This window comes from Bombyx mori, chromosome 4, assembly GCF_030269925.1.
Source record: "Bombyx mori chromosome 4, ASM3026992v2".
NCBI classification, from domain to species: Eukaryota; Metazoa; Arthropoda; class Insecta; order Lepidoptera; family Bombycidae; genus Bombyx; species Bombyx mori.
In genome coordinates this window covers 17,526,033-17,547,255 of record NC_085110.1, presented here as the reverse complement: position 1 = coordinate 17,547,255, position 21,223 = coordinate 17,526,033, and the positions used below count along the sequence as shown (strand labels likewise).

General features: G+C 44.2%; 1 protein-coding gene across 4 annotated transcripts in view; it reads right to left on the bottom strand.

Annotated features, from left to right (window-relative positions):
* Window positions 1-21,223, bottom strand: part of LOC101740724 (bridge-like lipid transfer protein family member 1) — a 47,737-nt gene that overhangs the window by 11,936 nt on the left and 14,578 nt on the right. For 2 of the 4 annotated variants that reach the window (XM_062668394.1, XM_062668397.1), the window contains 29 exons: window positions 20,099-20,191; window positions 19,392-19,537; window positions 18,893-19,070; window positions 18,580-18,741; window positions 18,035-18,246; window positions 17,192-17,321; window positions 16,881-17,114; window positions 15,678-15,840; window positions 15,261-15,395; window positions 14,141-14,308; window positions 13,361-13,538; window positions 12,328-12,531; window positions 11,811-11,957; window positions 10,448-10,681; window positions 9,963-10,085; window positions 9,748-9,891; window positions 9,310-9,409; window positions 8,311-8,528; window positions 7,799-7,903; window positions 7,256-7,511; window positions 6,978-7,174; window positions 6,021-6,244; window positions 5,395-5,514; window positions 4,439-4,584; window positions 4,161-4,323; window positions 3,352-3,513; window positions 2,648-2,846; window positions 1,452-1,888; window positions 665-924 (listed from right to left, as the gene is read on the bottom strand). In XM_062668394.1, coding sequence (XP_062524378.1) covers window positions 665-924; window positions 1,452-1,888; window positions 2,648-2,846; window positions 3,352-3,513; window positions 4,161-4,323; window positions 4,439-4,584; window positions 5,395-5,514; window positions 6,021-6,244; window positions 6,978-7,174; window positions 7,256-7,511; window positions 7,799-7,903; window positions 8,311-8,528; window positions 9,310-9,409; window positions 9,748-9,891; window positions 9,963-10,085; window positions 10,448-10,681; window positions 11,811-11,957; window positions 12,328-12,531; window positions 13,361-13,538; window positions 14,141-14,308; window positions 15,261-15,395; window positions 15,678-15,840; window positions 16,881-17,114; window positions 17,192-17,321; window positions 18,035-18,246; window positions 18,580-18,741; window positions 18,893-19,070; window positions 19,392-19,537; window positions 20,099-20,191 — 5,238 coding nt within the window. The remainder of the gene's footprint in view (window positions 1-664; window positions 925-1,451; window positions 1,889-2,647; window positions 2,847-3,351; window positions 3,514-4,160; window positions 4,324-4,438; window positions 4,585-5,394; window positions 5,515-6,020; window positions 6,245-6,977; window positions 7,175-7,255; window positions 7,512-7,798; window positions 7,904-8,310; window positions 8,529-9,309; window positions 9,410-9,747; window positions 9,892-9,962; window positions 10,086-10,447; window positions 10,682-11,810; window positions 11,958-12,327; window positions 12,532-13,360; window positions 13,539-14,140; window positions 14,309-15,260; window positions 15,396-15,677; window positions 15,841-16,880; window positions 17,115-17,191; window positions 17,322-18,034; window positions 18,247-18,579; window positions 18,742-18,892; window positions 19,071-19,391; window positions 19,538-20,098; window positions 20,192-21,223) is intronic. The other 2 variants (XM_062668396.1, XM_062668395.1) reach the window with 2 other exon arrangements.

The window sequence follows — 21,223 nt, the reverse complement described above, 5'->3', positions numbered from 1 at the left end:
AAGAGTATATTTTAATATTTTTTTAAGCTATTTTTTATTTTGCATTAAAAAACGTCGCAAGTTTCGTTTAAAATCAAAATTATAAATTCGATAGTTTTATGATGAGGTTATTTCATGAGTGGTTGTGTATTATCCTCCGGGAACCTCATCAGAGCGGTAAGTAAGTCTGCACATTAACCACTGACCAACATGCCTAAGTAGATTATTACCAAAACTGCCTAGTAAGCCAAGCGGGGCGGGGTATCGTTTCCCTAAAATAGTATTTTTGAAGTGAAAACTTCTTTAGAATCGTTGTGATTTCAAACCGGATGCAACGGAAAAAACGACAGATAAGAGACACAAATACAAAAATGTGTAGGATGAAGCCAGCAAAGAATGAGACAGAAATATACATACTATTTAATACAGCGCCATCTGTGAGATTTTTTAATACTAACGTGTGTATGAAAGCTCTTGTAGTGAATTTTAATTTAGGAGTATACGTGAAATTAAAATATCAATTCACAGAGGGCGCTACCTTACAATTATTTACTAATGACAAAATTTTACATATACGTTTAGGATAATTGTATTTTAATTTTGGAAGGTTTCACTTCTACCACGTGTGAATTGCACACATTTTTTTTTTTTATAATTGAAGATCTAAATATAACATTAGGCTTACTCGAAAATCTGACTGTGGCCTTCGATTGGTCTTGGTCAGCTTGGAAATCCAATTTCCTAGACCTGGACAGGTGGAACTTGACAAACTCCACATTGATGCTGAGAGAATCTTTTCTTTCAGCGTCGGAGAGCGGAGACCACTGGGCTTCTTTGAGGCTGGACTTCTTCCCGCCATACGGATGGAACAGGTTCACAGAGAAGTCTGCCAGGCAACCGGTCACGCTGAGGCCGCCCATGGCTACGGCCGGTTCGGCCATTTCCCTGTATTTATTTTAATGAGTTGTAAGTACTTAATTAATTTAATTAATTTGTATATATAATGCATGGAAGTCTTTGTTGATAATCTTTTTGAAATACCTTCACAAACTTAATTTTTACTGGTGGTAGGACCTCCTGTGAGTCCGCACGGGTAGGTACTACCACCCTGCTTATTTCTGTCGTGAAGCAGTAATGCATTTCGGTTTAAAAGGTGGGGCAGCCGTTGTAACTATACTGAGACCTTAGAACTTGTATCTCAAGGTGGGTGGCGCATTTACATTGTAGATGTCTATGGGCTCCGGTAATCACTTAACAGCAGGTGGACTGTGAGCTGGTCCACCCATCAAAGTAATAAAAAAAATGATTTATATTTTTAAATCACAAAGTTCTTTAACGCGCTTGTTGTTATAAACTCAGTGAAACGAAAATGATATTCAAAAAGCGACAATAAAACGAGACAAACACACATCCTATATTTGAAAGGTTTTAATTCTAGTCGGTGTGAACCGTTACAAAGCTAGTAGCGTCACCTGTCGGTGGCCCGCTTGGAGCTGAAGACGATGTGCAGCGAGGGCAGGCGCAGCAGGCACTCCACGCGCGAGGCGGGCAGGCAGCTGAAGCGCACGCTGGACGGCTGCAGCGAGAAGTGCACGATCACGTCCACCGGGAACGACGCGTACACGTACTGCCCGTACGAGCCCTCCGCCGGCGCCGCAGCCGACGCGGACGCGCTCGCAGACGCGCACGCAGACGCGGGTGCGGGCGCGGAGAACGACGCCTTGCTCGGTATCGGCTCCAGGGTCTGCTCCAAGAACTCCAGTATGTGCGGGCTGATGATCGTCTCTTCGGGGATGCTCTGCAGCGTTATCCACGCGAACAGGGACGCTTTCTTGGTTCCTACTTTCCTTGAGGTCGTCGTTTGGGGTGACGGAACTTCCTCCGGTACGGTTTTCGACTCGTAATGTACCTAGCGTTTGATTAAATAATCAAGATGAATTTATTATACATAATATGCTACTATATAATTTAACTCAAATTTTTTTTAGAAAAATTTTATTTGGCAACTATTAATATTTTATATAGATAGGCCGTGACCATCGGGTCATTGCTCAATAGAACAATTTGCAACAACATTCGCACACATAGACGTGCGCTTAAATTTAAATTAATAAAATAACTGTAACCTTTTAAATAATAAATCAATAATTAGATGATGACCGAGCTTTGCTCGTTTGTTTTTTAATAACGCCATCTTGTTGTGTCTTTAAAGCGGTTAGTTGCCCTCAATTAAGAAAAATAGTATTATTATTCGCCAATGGAAAAAAACATTTTCTGAAAATAAATAGTAGCTAGATCGATTTATCGCCCCCGAAATCCCCTGTATACTAAATTTTATGAAAATCGTTAGAGCCGTTTCCGAGATTCAGATTATATACATATATTAATATACAAGAATTGCTCGTTTAAAGGTATAAGATAAGATAAAAGAAATAAATAAAGAGAAATATAATAATTCAGAAATGGACGAGTCTCAGATTAAATACATTTGTTTTTACTTCCAAATAATCTGAACAACTATCGTACTTATACTCGTATATTGTACGCCCATGTATGAATTATAAGCTTATTAAATTTGTAAATTAACGTTTGAATTGTTATTGTATTGCGATGATAATACTTACAAAACTTAAGACTAAGACAAATCATCTAATAAATTACAAATTACCTTGAGGTCAAGTCCCGGAACTCTGAAGACGGTGAGGTCCAGTACGGGCTGGTGTCGAGGCGCTGGGGGCTTGCGGCGTGCAGCCGTGGGCGACCCCCCGGCACCCCCCACTGCCCCCGCGCTAGCAGGGTTGGGAGCTGCAGTACCAGTCTCTGACAGACCCCCAGATGTTGACCGACCGACGCGCATACGCCCTCCACTGTTCGAAATAATTTTAGGACATCATTTTAGAAGAAAAATTTAAAAACATATTTTTTTAAAGTCTGTAACTGAAGATGCGCAGATATACAATTGTTCACGGCCATTGTTGATTTATCACTACATAGTATAAAACAAAGTCGCTTTCTCTGTCCCTATATTCCTATGTATGCTTAAATCTTTAAAACTACGCAACGGATTTTGATGTGGTTTTTATTTAATAGATAGAGTGATTGAAGAGGAAGGTTTATATGTATAATAAGATCCATTAAATAGTGGAGAAATCAATAATAAATTACAGTTTCCGAAGCAAAGCGAGGGCGGGTCGCTAGTTGACTATATGTAGATTTAATTATTTGCATAAAGTACTTATTTGTATGACAGTGTAAAGAGTTGAGAGCAAGTTGTGTGTTCTTACTTATTTATTTATTTAATACAAGGAGAACCAACAGCCAACTAACAAAGTAAAATAATATAACAAATAATAGAAACAAAAAGCCAATTACATTTTAATTTCGTCATCCTTCAAAGGTTCCTTGGTGTGCAGCACGCATTTCCCGCTGTTGATGTGCACTTTGACGTCCAGTTCAAAGTCTATGTTCGGCTCCGCAGTTTTGGCCTTGTTCTGTTTGTTGCTCTCCGAGCCCGGACCGTCCGCTGGCGGCACGCTGCGCAGTACCACACGTACAGGAAATTATGGTAGTTTTCCAATTACAGAGCATAATGCGAGTGGCGCACAATGCCGAATTATGCTGAAGCTTAATTTGAACGTGAATTCGTTTTCAAATGCATCAGCAGAGTGTGCTAAGTTCAGTGTTGAAAAAAAAATATATTCACGGAGTTAGCAACCTCATTAATGTATAAATAATGTGGTAAACAATAATAATTGGTTGAAAACTATTTACGGTTATTTTAAATAATTTGGATTTTGATTATTTCTATAATTTTTTTACGTTTTCAGTAATTTTTTTAAATGAGTTCTAAGAAAATTATATAGTTTTTAATTGAATCATCTTATCTAGCCATTAATAAAATATCTGATGATAGGCAGTACTTTTGAAAGTGCTCGATAGTGCGAAGCGTTGCTGTAGTTGGAACATTCAATATTGAGCATTATGCCGTATAATGCGCTCTGGTGCTGTCATTGGAAAACTACCTATGAAACTTTCTAATAAAAACTACGCTGCACACGGTACCACAACGCTACTCGTCATTACCCGCAGCAGCAGGCCGCGACACCGCGCGCTGACCGACGCAGGCCCCAGGTGAGCCTGTAGCGTCTGCATATTAATAGTAAAGTAAAAAAGGTACTCACGAGTGGTCATGTTTCTTCCGCAGCTGCACGTGCTCGATGTCGTCGGGCCAGCGGTCGGGGTGCGCCGGCAGCGAGCTCTGGCGCTGCACCCCGCCGCCCCCCGACCCCGCGCCGCCCCCGCCGCCGCCCCCGCGCCCCCGCACCGACGCCGACCGGGACGGACCTGGACAAGTTGCGTTAGCGGGTAATAAGATATACAAAAATTTTTTAGAGATACGTATCGACTCTGTTGTAATGTCACTGTAGTGTTGTCGAGTAGCAACTCGCGGAGGACTTACCGGTGACCGGCTCGCTTTCCATAGAGCTCCAGCTGCCGCCCTCCATGATGTCGGCGAGGCGGTGCTCGTCATCCCCCAGCAGCAGGGTCTCGCCGGAGTCCCCCACGGCGCCGGACGTCAGCACCAGGTTCGGTTCTACTGCAACACTGCATTCGCACGCCAATATTTGAATAATTTCTTCTTTCATAATTTTAATAATATTTGATCGAGATTGGCGAACATCACAGTGTAACTGGTGCCCTCGCCAGAGAAATGAGTTCTAATCTCAATACAATTGTATAACGATTACTTTACTTTTCAAACCTGAGTTCATTGCAGATTATGGTGTGAAGGCAGGGCGGCGGAACAGTGCGTCATTTTGCCAACGTTTTTATTACACGCTGAAGAGGTAACGTCGTATAAAAATCACCGCAATGGGGATATTTAAAGGTCCTTGACTTAATTCTTACTAATCTATACTAATATATAAATCTACAGTGGTTTTTACGGATGTTCCGTTATAACTACTGAACTATGCATCCGATTGACTTGAAACTTGGTATCCATATAGAAAATACATGTACTTAATAGATAGGCTAGGAATATTTAGATGAATGTCGAACCCCTACACCAGTTGCGGGGACGTTAATGATGAGAATCTTTGTGGAGGTGAGAAATAATAATGCTAATTTTAGATGCCCAGCGAAGCGGACGGGTACAGCTAGTAACTTAATAAAAGAATTAAATAAACGTCCACCAATTTTTCTAATGTAATACGTACTCAACAAATGTTTACGATTGACTTCCACGGTGAAGGAATAAAACATCGTGTAATGAAAATCAAATCCGCAAAATTATAATTTACGTAATTACTGGTGGTAGGACCTCTTGTCTCTTATAAACCCATATATAAAGCAAATCTAAAAGATACATTTGAGATCTTTAGTAAATGTTGGGGGGTTGGGGGGGGTACGCACCCGTGCGGCGGCGGGTCGGGCAGCACGAAGGAGCGGCTGCGGTGCGAGCCCAGGCCCAGCTTGCCCTTGGTCAGCGACGACGCGCGCACGCTCTGCCGCCGCAGCTTCTGGATCATGTCCCTGCGCACGCACTCCCGTCAGCAACGTTACAGTGTACCGGCTACTCCATCAGTTACGATTCTAATTATTTATTGCATTGGCTACGGTTTTGTTATAAATAATATTTGTATTGTCATAGCGACTCTTGGCCAATTGTGATATTTCGTTAAATTGAGATCTTACATATCGTCGCTGTCAAACCAAAATTTGCAATGTGCAAAAACTAGTTTGAATTAACGAGTAAAAACATTTTCGTGTAAAATTTTATAATATGAAAGTGAATTTTTAAAAACTATATCAAATGAAAGCTACAGATAAATATTAAAGCTATAGACACATAACAGTTTTTTTTATACGGTAGATAGGGCTGTCAACTATACGAAAAGGTCAAAAAGTAAAAATCTCAAAAACGTGCACATAGCAGATTTTGGTTTGACAACGACGATATACTGATTTGATCTCCGACTTCTTAATTTAATAATTCCAATTAATTTCGTAAGTGCCAACTTGAGTCTCATCAGCCTCACCTTCGAAAGTCTTTGAAGACGAGAGCCTCGAGGTCGTGGAGGCGCTTCATCTCGTACTCGATGGTGGAGTGGCTGGCGCCCAGGGTGCGCAGGTCGTTGATGATCTTGGCCTGCTCGTTCATCTCCTTCTCGATCAGCTTGGAGCGCTTCTTGGCGTCGATGCTGCTGTCGAACACGAAGGCCGGCAGGTGGTCCGTGTACTTGCGCCGCAGGATGATGCTCTCCTGCAAGCAGCCACGGCAGGTAACGGTGCGTTCGTATATTCACAAAACCGATATAATATATGTAATCAATTGATAGGATTAATTAAGTAATCTCAAAGGGGTTGGTGGTTTTTAAATAAATATATTTCATATTCAGAATAATTTTAAATGGCTTGATGATTTGGCCGAATTAATAAGGGCTTTCTTTACCACAAAGTACGACACGACTCCGAGAATGGATATAGCGGATTTCAGCATCGGTGTCATTATTCAATATAATGCTCTGAATCACAAAAACCCTTCCTCATTTCTAGAAATGTCCCCACCGCCATCACCGGTCGCTGATACGGGGTGCGGCGACCGACTACACCGACGCGGCGATATTCACTGATTATTACAGCTGTAGTTATGAATTTTTAGGGGGTAATTGAAATGGCGATTATATGATATATGAAAATACCGAACTGCCCCCTTTAGCTGTGTGAACAACATAGTACGCAGTCTCGCATAGAGAACATAATCCAAGCCGGAGTGGAGGTGACGTTGTCAAAGATACCACTAAATATATAGTCAATGTTTTTTTGATTGATTTGATTGATCAGCCCATGGACGTCCAGTGCTGGACATAGGCCTCCCCCAAGCCTCGCCACAAAGACCGGTCCTCCGCTGCCTGCATCCAGCGGATGTAATGAATAAAAATTGTAGTGGTACATGGCAGGCCCTACACACAGGCGCTGGTGCTGTGGTCCCGTACCTGCGAGCCCTTGCTGTTGTCGGCCTCGTCGTCCACGTCGCTCTCGTACTCCATCTTCAGCGGGTCCTCCTCCTCAAAGCCGGTGAGCATGGTGAGCGTGTGGCCCAGCGCGGACAGCTGCTTGCCCACGTTCACGTCCAGGTGAATGTCGACTCCTTCCATTTGCCAGGACACGTTGAGGAACCACTTGGCGTTTTCTAGAAAAGTGAAAATAATTGCGAGATGTTGGATCCGCTCAAACTGTAAGCAGAATGTATCGTGCGGTGTTGTGTGGTCACCATTGTGTGCGGCGGCGGCCGTGGCGGTCCTGCTGCAGACCTCGTAGGTCCCCTCGGAGACGCAGCACACGTTGAGGCTGGGCTCGCCGGGCGCCGGCTTCCAGTCGTCCAGTGACGCCTCGAAGTCGTCAGCGAACCGCAGGCACAGCCCCACGAACCGGCCCTTGCTCACCAACGCGCCTGAGCTACACGCGCCGATACTGGTGCTGTCCAGGGTCACCACCACCGCGCCGCGACTCTCTCGTCCCCAGGATGCCTGTCGCACACACACACATATTGGTGCCATTTCCATATCATATGTCAGTAGAGCCAGCACTGTCGCCATTTTTTAAAACCTAACTCTAATTATTATAATACAAGGCGTGCAGAGAGAGTACATGGGAGGTTGTGAAAGATGATTCCGTAGCCCCTCCCCAGTCTGATTATGGGGCCGATCGACAGCTCTCTGGAGATTTTTATGGAGACTCGGTGGTCCCCGCCGGCCCCACATGGAGACGAAGAGTGGGACGGTTCAGGCGGCTGGACGTTACAGTGGACGCTCACCATGGGAGGCTGGTTGAGCGGCAGACATATTCCGATGTCGTCCACGTTCAGCTGCAGGAACAGGGTGCTGAGGTGCGGAGCAGATATCTGTGACGTCAGTTGCACCTGCCACAGAAGAATGCGACCTTTACGTGAGAAGAAAATTTTAAAAAATCTTAAAGGTTTTCAATAATCTGATATTACAGAGCTCAGTATTTATAGGAGGTGCCTATTGGTTGGTGCTGCTGTTAGCAAAAATTAATAAATATCCTTCATATTTTTTTTAGATAATTAATATTTAATGTTTTTATTTTTATATCGGATAATAATCCACTAGAAAGATACAACAGTCATGCTGTTATCGCAAATATTCATTATTTTTTTTAATTGCTAGATGGGTGGACTAACTCACAGCCCACCTGGTGTTAAGTTGTTACTGAAGCCCACAGACATCTAAGTTCTAGGGTCTCAAGTAAAGTTACAACGGTCAATAACGCATCTCCCCATTATCCAAGCTGAAAAGGCGGCGTCACCTTCTCGAAGACCTGCTGCGTAGCGGTGAGCACCTCCTTGTTGAGGTTCAAGCGCTTCTCGTTCCAGTACTCGTACGCGTTCTTGTAGTTGAGCCAGACCAGTATGGCCTTGTCTATGGCCACCGGCTGCACGTACACCAGCGGCCGCTTCAACGTGATCAGCACCACCTCCTTGTCCTCGCCGCACACCATCTCCTCTTGGAATGCGTTGCGCATCGCTTCGACATGAGGGAACCGGTTAGTCAAATGAGATTTAGTAGTGAGAGGATTAGTGTTTATAGTATATTCCCATGTGACCTAGCGCTTAGTGGTATCACGTATAGTTCTATGTCATACAACCAATGAAAATTAAAACTAAATTACGAGACAAATAGCAATAGGTAATACAATAAGTTTTTTCATATCTGACAAAGCAATGAGTACTAAATATCAAAAAATATCTTCGTTTGTTTTTAAATGTGCACACGAGGTAGAGGTTTAAAGATTCTGAAGTATTCCTTCTCATTCTTTAACATGTTAAATTCTATACATATAGTATTTGTCGCGAAAAATCGTTTCATCAAGTTTCAAATCAAAGCGGTGCTAAAGAAGACTTTACTTAAAAAAATAATACTATAGAGACATTTTTTTCCAAACGTATATTTAAATATATGTTTTTCGCGTTGACAAATATTAAAATGCGCGTCCCTCATACCGAAAGGTCGTATGTACGTGAACGGGTTCTTATGAATATGGATTCAGTTCTTTTAAAAGCTATGCTTTGAATGTCAAAGCACGTTCACTGTTTAGACTTTTTACGCAGAGCCCATGGGCATTACAAAGTAAATACTGTCTACCGCCTTTAAACATAAGGTCGATATTACATTGGTACTAAATGACAGTACCAAAAGATAGGCAGTCCAGTGGATGACAGTGTAGCAATGCGACTAACGAAGCTGCTAGTTGATATACTGAATGAGCATATAGACTGTAGATAGTAGTATGGTGTAATGAATTTACCGATACGCGTGTTGAAGAAGGCGTACTGTTGGAACTCTGGCTCTGCTTCCTCGAACATTGCATTCCTTAGCAACTGCCCCAGACTCAGATTGACGTCCACCTGGATGAAAATCAAATGCTGGGCTTAACAAGCGCCCCCCCCCCCTCTTAATTTGTCCTAATTTACTCAGCGGGTGATCCCTTTGTGCTGAAGCTAGAAAACCTTTTTGGTTTAGTCTGTGTTTATTAATAAGAGAAGTTAAAGGCATACCACTTGAGCTACAAATACAGTCAGTTTCATATTGCCTTACTGGAGTAGGGTAGACGTGATCACGGATCACCTGGCGTGGAGAGGTTAGCGAAGGCTGCCGACATCACACGCCTCCATGTTGAAGTTTTAATTGTAGTGTATAACGTCTGACCTTCCAAGCAAGAGTGCGGGTAGGATGGCGGTATCACCTGCGCCCTGGCGAACAGCTTGGCGCCGTGCGGCTGGCTGGGCTGCGACACGTTCTGCACGCGGTTGGAGATCTCGAACTCGACGGCGCCGGTCTCCAGGCGCACGGCGGAGTTGCTGGGCGTGGTGGCCGTCAGCTGCACGCGCTGCGCCACGAGCGACACGTCAGTGCGGGTGGGAGCCGGGGCGGCGGCCGGGGAGGGGGGCGGCGCCTTACCTTGATCCTGATGGTGAGAGAGAACAGGATCCTGCTGAGCGCCGACGTGCTGGGCTCCTCCTCGCTCCACAGCGGGACCGGCTTCTCGCCGCCGTACACTTTTTGGACCACCTCGTTCACCTCCTGTGCAAGTTCATATTTAGAAGTAGCACGTTAATGATTCTTCTTCTTCATTGTTACACTATTATACGAATAATCATCATGAAATGTTGGCATATATCTTTAGTGCACCTAAAGTTGCTAAACGTAACTTCTCGGATTCTTCCAAAAACTTCACTGGAAAAGTCTCAATAAATAACGAAAATTTTATGGAGTTTATTCCAGTCCACGTCATCTCCTTTCATTAATTTCATCTCATTTCGCTTCATATGATTTTTCATATAACAGAATATAAGAAGAAACAACACTTGACTTAAAGCCTCATTACTAAGTCATAAAACTTAAAAAATAAATATACCCAAAGTGAAATATTGAAGAGGGCGCACCTTCATAAAGACCTTCTGCACGAAGACGAGATGGTTGAGCAGGTCGGTGGAGAGGGTGTGCTCGAAGAGTCCGATGTCGGCGGTGGCGGCCAGGTACGTGCCGGGCCGCAGCACCGCGCCCCCCGCCGCCGCCCCCGCCGCGCCCTCCGCCACCCGCCCCCGCACCGCCACCCCCGGCAGCGCCACGCTGGCCGCCGCCGGCAGGTTCGCCTCCGCTACCTGCGCCCCCCCGCTCTATACGCACGCGCACACCAACCATCCACTGAAGCCACGACCACGTATAGAATCGCATTCGGAAAATCAATAAGAGACAACTACACGAGGCCCCCACAGTCATGTGGACCGCGAACCAACGTGTAATGTAAAATATATATAGTTAGGAAATGAGGTTTCGTCCAGTCCGTACCCTCTAATACGTTCTTTGTAATTTAATATGTAGCATTATGTTCTGTATTCAGGTATGCACACCGTCGCCGCTGATTGATTCGGACATATGCAGTTGTATTTTCAAATAATATGTTAAATTGGCGGAAAACATATTTTTGTTTGGATGGAAATACGAGAAAGAGCTGACAGTCCACAGACATCGCGCGTTTTGAGAGATGAACTCGATATCTCAATTGTCTTGTACATTGACTCTCTGAAAAACCAGAATTCGTAGCTGCATCGCGTCAGATATTTCTAACGCGGGGGTTTCAAGGCGGTGGTGCTTATGCGAGTTTACTGCACGCCCCATGATCAGTAATTTTGCGATTTTGCATGTATTACATGATGCTAAGCTATAAGCGTCGAAATTTTGTGAGTACGCAATGTATAACAAATGCAGCTATCTGTTCCCGCGGGTCAATGTATCTGGCGTGTCAGTTGAATTTTTTTCCTGCTTATGCTGATAGCCTTGAGAGGCTATTTCAGCTTCGCCTTAACGTGTGAAGGTGAGCTTACGGGGCTCAAACCGGAGTGTTTCTACTGTGACCCTAGCAAGAGCAGTGCTTCGCAGAATCTACCACCGGATCGGAAACGCGACCCACTGAGAAGACCCGGCGAGAAACTCAGTATATTAACTGATATATTACATTGCGTGCAATCTACAGAACCTTTGCACTGAATAATTTTTCGCTTGCGATTTATTGATGGTTGTGACAGGGATCCTCGGCACTAGCTCATCTGCTGTTCCGACAAAATATCCAACAGGGTCCAGAAGGTAGAATTTATTTTTCGCTAAAATGGTCCATAATTCTGGACCATAATCAGACACAATTGGAATACAACCTGTTGATCAATATGAATTTTATCACAATGATCATACAGACTCATAATTCATTGGAAACATCGACAACGAAGGGTGAGGAGTCGTGGTGCGCACCTGCAGCTTGGTGACGAAGCTGAGCGAGTGGTGCGGCAGGTCGACGGTGAAATGCGCCTTGTGCCCCGTGACGCCGCCGCTGTGCACCTGCTCCATCTTGTACTGCGCCTGCAGCGACGGCAGCAGCGCCGCCGTTATGCTCACGCTCTGGCGACCGACACCACACAGTGTATTGACGATTTAAGCTTTGCTTACTGGGTTGGCTAATATTTAGTAGTAATAAACGGAAGGCATAGCCAACCAGATGGTTTTTCGTGGTAGGACGACGTGGTAGGTATCACCACTCGGCCCATTTTTGCCGTGAAGCGTTTCGGTTTTAAAGGTCTGCAGCAATTGTGAAAATGTGTGGCGGCATTTACGTTTTAGATGTCTATGGGCTCCGGTAATCACGTAACACCAGATGGGTCGTGAGTTCGTGCACTCATCTAAGCAATAAAAAATAACAAAGTTATGTGTTTTTCATAATTAATAAGTTGAAAGTCAAAATTATCTTAGTTATTACAGTTTCGCTAATCACCTGTATGACGATGCTGAACTGTAGATGCAGAGGGTTGAAGAGTGGGTGCGGGGGCTGCGGAGTGGGGGGAGCAGAGTGAGGGGGCCGCGGCGCGGGCGGCGGGCTGCCCTCCGAGGACGACCCCTCCGCTCCCGCCACACCCCCCATCCCGCCCGGGCCGCCCCCGCGAGACATGCGGGATGAGGTGCGGGTTACGCCCAGTTCCTGTAGTATTATAATTTAATTTATTTTGGAAAATATTTTACAGTTATATTTATATTGGCGCGGCGCATGGGAGTGGCATAGTCAGCACTAACCAGATATCAGTAAATTTAAAGTTTTATCGAAAGAGTATAGCATTATATCGTCGTTTTCAAACCAAAATCTGCTATGTGCACGTTTTTGAGATTTTTACTTTTTGACCTTTTCGTATAGTTGACAGCCCTATCTACCGTATAAAAAAAACTGTTATGTGTCTATAGCTTTAATATTTATCTATAGCTTTCATTTGATATAGTTTTTAAAAATTCATCTTATTTTTGAAAATGTTTTTACTCTTTAATTCAAAATAGAGTTTTTGCACATAGCAGATCTTGGTTTGACAGCGACGATATGACAAACATTATTGAGACACATTGTCCGGGAGAGCTGATTTAGCTGATGTGGAATGGCAGCAATCAAACAAATCGGACAATAAAATATGTGTATTAGGACATTTTGTGAATACGTGTCGCACGCCGTGCGGCCGATGTAGCTCTCATTGGTCGTAGTCTCGTGTGTCGCGCCCCGCCGCCGCTGGTGCAGATCACGTGCTGTGCGCGTGATCTTTACTGGTGGTAGGACCTCTTGTGAGTCCGCGTGGGTAGGTACCACCACCCTGCCTATTTCTGCCGTGAAGCAGTAATACGTTTCGGTTTGAAGGGCGGGGCAGCCGTTGTAACTATGATGAGACCCTTAGAACTTATATCTCAAGGTGGGTGGCGCATTTACGTTGTAGATGTAACCACTTGACAGCAGGTGGGCTGTGACAGTGATCGTGGAGAGCGTGTAGTACCTGCAGCGTGGAGGAGAGGTGTCGGCTGGAGCGCGTCATGACGCCGTGCAGCGCGACGGGGTGCTGCGGCAGCTCCACGCGCACGGCGCCGCCGCTCAGCAGCACGGCGGCGTCCGCGCGCCCCGCCTCCCACGAGTACAGCGCCTGCGACTTGCCCACGCTCACGCGCACCACCGTCCTGCACCGGCCAAGCTCACTCACTAACTTCACGTTCCGAGCCCCTCATTATCATCGCACCTCCCGCCATCGGAGCAGAGTTCATCGACAGTGCGTTTCCAAAGATCTTTTTTTCCGCGTACCATCCAGCTTTGTAATGAGCTCCCCTCCACGGTGTTTTCCGAGCGCTATGACATGTCCTTCTTCAAACGAGGTTTGCGGAGAGTACTTAATGGTAGGCAGCGGCTTAGCTCTGCCCCTGGCATTGCTGACGTCTATGAACGACGGTGCCCACTTGCCATCAGATGGGCCGTATGCTCATCTGCCTGCAAAGGCAATAAAAAGATCAATGTAGGGGAATGATACCGCGCCGCGTTTAACTTACTAATCAGAATAATAAGCCATATATGTTATGTGGTTAACGTGCAGCGATCCACCGCGATCACTGACGTGAATAACCATGCAATTATACTTATTTATTTATTGACCACTCCGATAAGGTTCACGGAAGACACCACACCCTCCACCATACCATCATAAATAACGTCACATCCATTTAAAAAAGTAAACGAAACGAAATCTTCTGCTCTCTGGAGGCAGTGAAGGGCAGTAAAGTGCACGTACTGGTGGTCGGGATGCCTGCCCTCCAGCAGCACGATCATGGCCCGGCCGAGCGTGGCGGACAGCGCGTACTGCCGCGCGCGGGACGCCGACAGCGAGCTCTGCAGCGACGTCAGCTCCGCCTCCAGCTTCAACCCGGACAACGAGGCCAACACTCGCGTGCGATGGATCCTGGTGGAATATGGTCGGTTGAACTTAGACCAGGTCAATTAACAGCTGTAGTAGGATAACACTGATAGTAGGACCTCTTGTGAGTCCGCGCAGGTAGGTACCACCGCCCTGCCTATTTCTGCCATGAAAAAGTAATGCGTTTCGGTTTGAAGGGTACGACAGCCGTTGTAACTATACTTGAAACCTTAGAACTTATATCTCAAGGTGGGTGGCGCATTTACGTGGTAGATATCTATGGGCTCCAGTAACCACTTAACAACAGGTGGGCTGTGAGCTCGTCCACCCATCTAAGCAATAAAAAAAAAGTGTGTGTGTCCGCTCCGACGCACGACTGGAGTTTACTGGATATAAAAAATTAAACGAAACAATACGAGAAATAGTTCTATATTACGACAACACGATACACTACAGATTATTAACAAATTAACGAGACACAAAACAAACGACTAACAAATATATGAAAATACAATAATGAGAGAAACGCGCGATCAGTACGAGGCTTTGTGGCGGACTGCCGGCGCAGCAGCCCGGCGTCACCTGCGATACGCATTTCGTGTGACATGCGCAATCAGGCGCATAACGCATTTCGTGTGACATGCTAGTACGATTTTGGTCCCCATAATTTTCATACCCCGGGCCTATATATGTAAATCGATTCTAAAGGAGTAAACTCCAAAAAAAGAAAAATAAAAAATATATAAATATATTCTTATGCAATACAGGGTGTAAGAGATAATTCCCGAAAACAGCGATCAACTACTACTACAAACATTCTTTATAAACATTAAACACACCCTTGTATAGTATTGAGCCAACAGTACAGTTTCCAAGACGATCATTATCAATTCCTTAAGTAATTAAAAAAGGATAATCACTTATAACGCGGTCTGTAAATTGTTTTTAAATAATATTAGGATTTGAAGAACCTATAATACATAATTGAGTTGTATACCTTGCAACTCCGACAACCACAATGCCCATGTTGCCAGCGCTGGACGACGAGTTGCTGGCGTTCTGCTCCCGGGAGCTGGGCCGGGTCGCGCGGCTGTGTCTGTACTGCTCCGGCAGGTCCGTCGTTACTGAGAACCTGCCAGTCGTATTCGAAATTATTGGATAGTTATCTTTGTTCACTAATAGTAAAAGTTATGATATTAAGAGATCCTAGAATAATTACAGAAAAATTAAATAGTGCGATGTAGTGGTCGGGTTCCTCGATGGTTAATGTGGTTGACAAAATACATTATTACAAAATATATTGTCAATTATCATTAAGGAAGGATCTACGTAATCTTGTGACCGTCTTGCGTCTATCTAAGCTTGACATAAAAAAATAATCAGAGAGAAGCAAAGAAAGGCAAGGTTTGTGCACCTGTGCGTGATGGTTTGCGCGTCCGGCATGTTGGCGTACAGGTCGAGCAGCTGGTACACGGTCCGCCAGCAGCGCGGCGCCAGCTTGTCGCCGCCGTCCGCCGGCGCCGGCCCGTCCGCCGGGAACATCGGCGTGTGCGCGCCCTCGTTCAGCGAGCTGTACCCTGCGGCCAGGGGGGACACTCACGCCACACGGACTATGGACTCGCTTACCGCTTACACAAGCAAAATCAATAGCTGCTTTACTTTCAGAGGCGAAGCTTTACTTTGGCGAGCTTTACTTTCAGGAACGAAGTTCCTTATGGGACGATGCGGAGTGGTGCCCTAACCGAGAAACCACGTCCGTAACGTAAGATTTTGATTAGTAATGCACACGGTGTACGACTTAAATTTGTAATAACGTACAAATCAGTAATGCACACAGTGTACGACTTACCTTTGTAATAAGGTACAAAAAATTACATTTTTATTTTATTTTTATCAATAAAAAAATCGTAATAAAAAATGTGTACCCAAATATATTATTTTATTTATAACTCGAATAGAACTTAAAATTAATATTTTTATAATAAGGAACTTCGTTCCTATCTGGTGTCCCACGATACCACACATCTTTTTTCTACCTAAACTGGTAGGTTAGTTCACAGGGCTCTAACCAGAGGAACAGTACTTCGCATAATATACCACCGGATCGGAAACGCGATCCATTGGGAAGATCCGGCGAGAAACTCAGTGGGCTGTGTCTGTGGGTTAATTTACTCGCCGAGCCCTGCGTCGCAAGCGACAGGTTCGACGTGGACAGCAACCGGTGCTTGAGGTACCACCTTCAATGACACCTGAGATACGAGCCATATCACCTTATGGTTGCACGTTCGTTTTAATGAAAAGGATGCTTAAATTACTTTTTTAAATTCAACATTGAAACTCGATACATTTTTTGCAAGATGATGTTAGTAACGAGACGTCGTACGTAATATTATGATATATTGGGACATAATTTAGGACAGGGTCCTTATGAACAAACTAAATGTAATGCTATCATTCCTATGTTTCTTGAATGTAAATTGTGTTTTGGTGTGCAATAAAGTGTATTCTCTCCCTCTCTCTCTATCTTTCTCTCTCACTCTCTCTCTATATCTCTCCCTCTCTCTCTATCTCTCCCTCTCTCTCTATCTCTCTCTCTTTCTCTCTCTCTCAGTCCTACCTAATTTCCCTTTAACACTTTTCCCGGTGGACCGAAGCTTTTGGGCGAAAGACTGCGGCCGAGTCCTGGTGGGAGGCTGCACCAGCTTCTGTTGGCTGGGCGACTCCGAAACCACGGTCGGCAGCTCCGAATTCAGTCCCGGCGTCGTCAGATCCCACTTGGGTGCGACCGTCGCGAATGTCACTTCTTTTTCTAACGACGAAACGCTCACCAAGTTCTCTCTGTAGTCTGAAACTAATGTTAAAGATTACAATCGGCCCTGACCGTGCAGTTGATGAGGTCAGCGCAGCTGTGCAGTGGGCGTGACGTACCCGAGGAGGAGGCGTGCTGGTTCTGGCGCCGCGAGAGGCGGGTCTGGGTGCGCAGCTCCACCTGCGTGTCCTTCACGTTCTGGTACATGTTGCTGATCTGATGCAGCAGCCGCAGGAGGGGCATGTTCACCTGCAGCAGGTAAGAATGGTGGAGCAGGTTCGACTCGTCATTACTGTTCACAGTTTTACTGCCCTCATTGTTTTTTGCTTTAAAAACACTTCTTTGTAATTATTTTTTATTGGTGGTAGGACCTCTTGTGAGTCCGCACGGGTAGGTACCACCACCCTGCCTATTTCTGCCGTGAAGCAGTAATGCGTTTCGGTTTGAAGGATGGGGCAGCCGTTGTAACTATACTTGAGACCTTAGAACTTATATTTCAAGGTGGATGGCGCATTTACGTCGTAGATGTCTATGGGCTCCAGTAACCACTTAGCACCAGGTGGGCTGTGAGCTCGTCCACCCATCTAAGCAATAAAAAAAACTTAGAAAGTGACTTTTATAGGACAAACATTACGATGATTGACGGTAAAACATCCAGTAACTGTTAATCACTTTTATTATCTGAATTTTGTACTTATAAAATATTTTATAGTAGCTATAGTATTTATAGTAGTTTTGGCTTTTTTCTTAAAATCTAAATAACAAAAATAAAATAAAAGTGTATATATATTCCAATAACAACAATAGATTTTTAAGAAGTCTCGGGCGAACACCATTCATTATTTTTGACCAGCTTCAAATAACAATAAAGAGGAGGTTCTCGTTATAGGGCGTGCGGTTTTGTTTTATCCGTAGTTTCTTAGCTAGCAGTACAAAAGCCCGTACAGTGCAGTCGTACCGACCTGCTGAGATATGAACCGGATGCTGACGTTGAAGTTCAGCATAGTGCTGATGTGCTTCTTGAGCTGTCCCCGCGAGATGTACAGCACGTTGTGACGCTGAATCAGCTCGTCCACGGACACGTCCGCCACCTTCTTCAGGTCCAAGTCGATGGACACCTTCTCGCACAAGAAGGCCGGTGTTTCCGACGGTAAGTCCGCGTGGACTTGACTACCTAAAAAAGTGGACTTCGTCACCAGCATTTACAAACACAACGGCAAAGACACAGTCGACGTCACTGGTCACACGACTACTTCTTGTCAGAGCTAGGTTCGCAACCTATCCTGTAGCTAGGGTTAAGAAGAAAACTGGAATTGGTCGCTATGGAGTTAGTACAAATGTAAGAGAGGATCCTGCTGAGGGTTTCACTACACTAAACTCGTAGAATCATATAAGCTCCAGAGATCGTGTCCTTAATAAATCTGTATACATCTGAAAAACAGAAGATATTTTTGCCATTTTATAGATTGGCTTTTAATATTAAAATAGCGCAAAGTTGTTAGATTACCTTTTCCCTTATGCGAGTGTTGCCTGGTGAGGTCCCCCACGACGATGTGTATCCGCAGCGCGTCGGCCCACACCAGCAGCGACAGCGCCGAGCCCAGCGACTCCAGCGCCGAGCCGCCCCGCCCCGCCCCGTCGCGCCCCGCCCCGCCACGCCCCGCTCCGCCTACCGACACACTTACGTTATTAGGAGTGCACGGGAAACAAAGTCGGGGCCGAACATCAACGAACATCAAGAGTGCCATATGTATAGTTTTGATGAAAACAAAAAAAAATTAAAACAATCACGTACACATATTTTTAAATTGATTTGATACCTTGCGTGAGCTGATGGGCCGAGACCCTCAGTGCTGACAGGAGCGGCTGGAACACGAGATGCGCGTCCAGCAGCATGAGCGAGCCCTGCACCGGATACAGGCTGCAGGCCGGCAGTGACGTCATCGTGCGAGGGTTCATCTTCGACGCTGATATCATCGGCTTCTTGCTCTTCTCCTGCTGAGAAACAATAAATAAATTTTATACTTCTGGAGTTTTTATTACTGGTGGCAGGACCTCGTCCGCGCGGGTAGGTACCACCACCCTGCCTATTTCTGCCGTGAAGCAGTAATACGTTTCGGTTTGAAGGGTGGGGCAGCCGTTGTAACTATACTGAGACCTTAGAACTTATATCTCAAGGTGGGTGGCGGCATTTACGTTGTACATGTCTATGAGCTCCAGTAACCACCAGGTGGGCCGTGAGCTCGCAACCTAAAAAACCTAAAAAAAAAAACTTCGCAATTCAAGTAATAGAGCAAACGGAATTACGTGCTCACTCACAGACTTGATAGGTTCCTGTTTGGCCATCCACTGGTAGAGGTCCTCCCTGGCGCGATCGTTCTTTATGTTCTCCTCGCTCCCGTGCGGAGAGTACAGAGACGGATTAGAGCCGACAGTCGGCAAGTCTTCTTTCAGGGTCCCGTAATCTGGATTCAAACAAAAACTCCTTTAAGCTGGAGTTTATCTTTTACATGATTGTTAAATGTGTCCATAAGTAGATCCACCACCGATCGTTAAAGGAATCACAGTCCAAGAAGGCGAAAACAAACTCTTTCGTCTTTATATTTTTATTATATTTAAAGACTAACATAGAACGTAATTTATTAGTCTAAGAAGCATATGTTACAACTTAAACTCAATTTCTAGAATTACTTAAGTTTTTTTCCAAAGACTTTAGTCATATATTGACATAATATTCAATGGCACTCTATTGCATTTAAGACTACTCATCAGCCAGTGTAGGGTAGATGAAAAATAAATCGAGACTATAGAATTGGTTGATGATCACTACCTCTATCTAATAGTTAAAAGTCGTGACTACTATAGCACGGGTCCAGATTCGATTCCCGGCAAAAGACACTTCGTTAAAGATATTTTGTGTTTGGGGGTTCGACTCATGTCTGGTCTGTAGTGGATTCATTGCATGTGGATTTTATTTTTAACAATTTTGAATCTTCTCCTTAGCGGAGATTGAGATGTAAACTTACCAGCTATGGCATCATCCTGGAAAGGCGTTTTCCTTGTCGAGAATGGCAACGATGGGAACACTAGACTCGCCCGACTGCTTTGGGCGGCTCGAACTGTTCCAAGAACCGGGATTAGCGGGTGTTTTAGGAAAATTCAGAGTTATAACCACAGTTTTCTACACGCATCCAAATAACAGTATGAAATCTACATCTATAACTGAGAATGAAAACAAGCGACAGAATTCAGAAGCTGCATTGATTTGGTAAGATATATAAATTACGAGATGGATTACAGATAATATTATTTACTGAGCGCATAATTGTTCTCATCAAGTTGATAGATAATGAGAGAAATTGGTTATCAATAAAATCCTTCAACCACAATGAATAATGTAAAATGGTTAACTATGCCATGATTAAACATCCGCTTAACGACAATCATTGTTGAAATTAAATAAAAACTAAAAACATTTGCTATACTATGGTACAAAATTGTGCAGGAGGAAAATATTTTATTAGATATTACGAAGGCAGACTGGCTTACATCCTATCCAGTTTTAGGAGTTATTGGAGCTCATATACGTTACAATTTGAAATCCTATGCATAAGCTAGAAGACTTATCTTATGCCCTATTTTGGCATAAATATTTGCACCTACATATTGGTTGTATACCTATTTAGCCTACTTAATATACTTGCTTTGCTGTCCAAACAGATAAAACACAAATAAACTTTTGTCCACTATATGTTTTTGAAAAACATCCAACTGTTTTTATAAAGCAAAGCTAAAACAACAGAACAGCAAAGTATAAATGCATTGTTTAACAAAAGAACATCGAGCGGTTATTTTAAACAAACGTATTGTATAATAACTAATGATGTAAGGATAAATGTCATGCTTAAAGCGATGCTAATCTTAATGCTTAGTATTAGTCATTATCTGTGTTTCGAAAACAAACTTAATTGCATATGGCATAAGCGTTATAATATTAATAACGTTGAAGAATTCAAAGCCAAGAGTATTGACATTAAATTGTATTGTAAATCTATTATGTTAGTAACTATGTAGATATGAAATCGTTTACATCTTATAGTCATGTATCGATTCATGCCTTAATCTCAAAACACTCTTTAAATCGCTCCAAG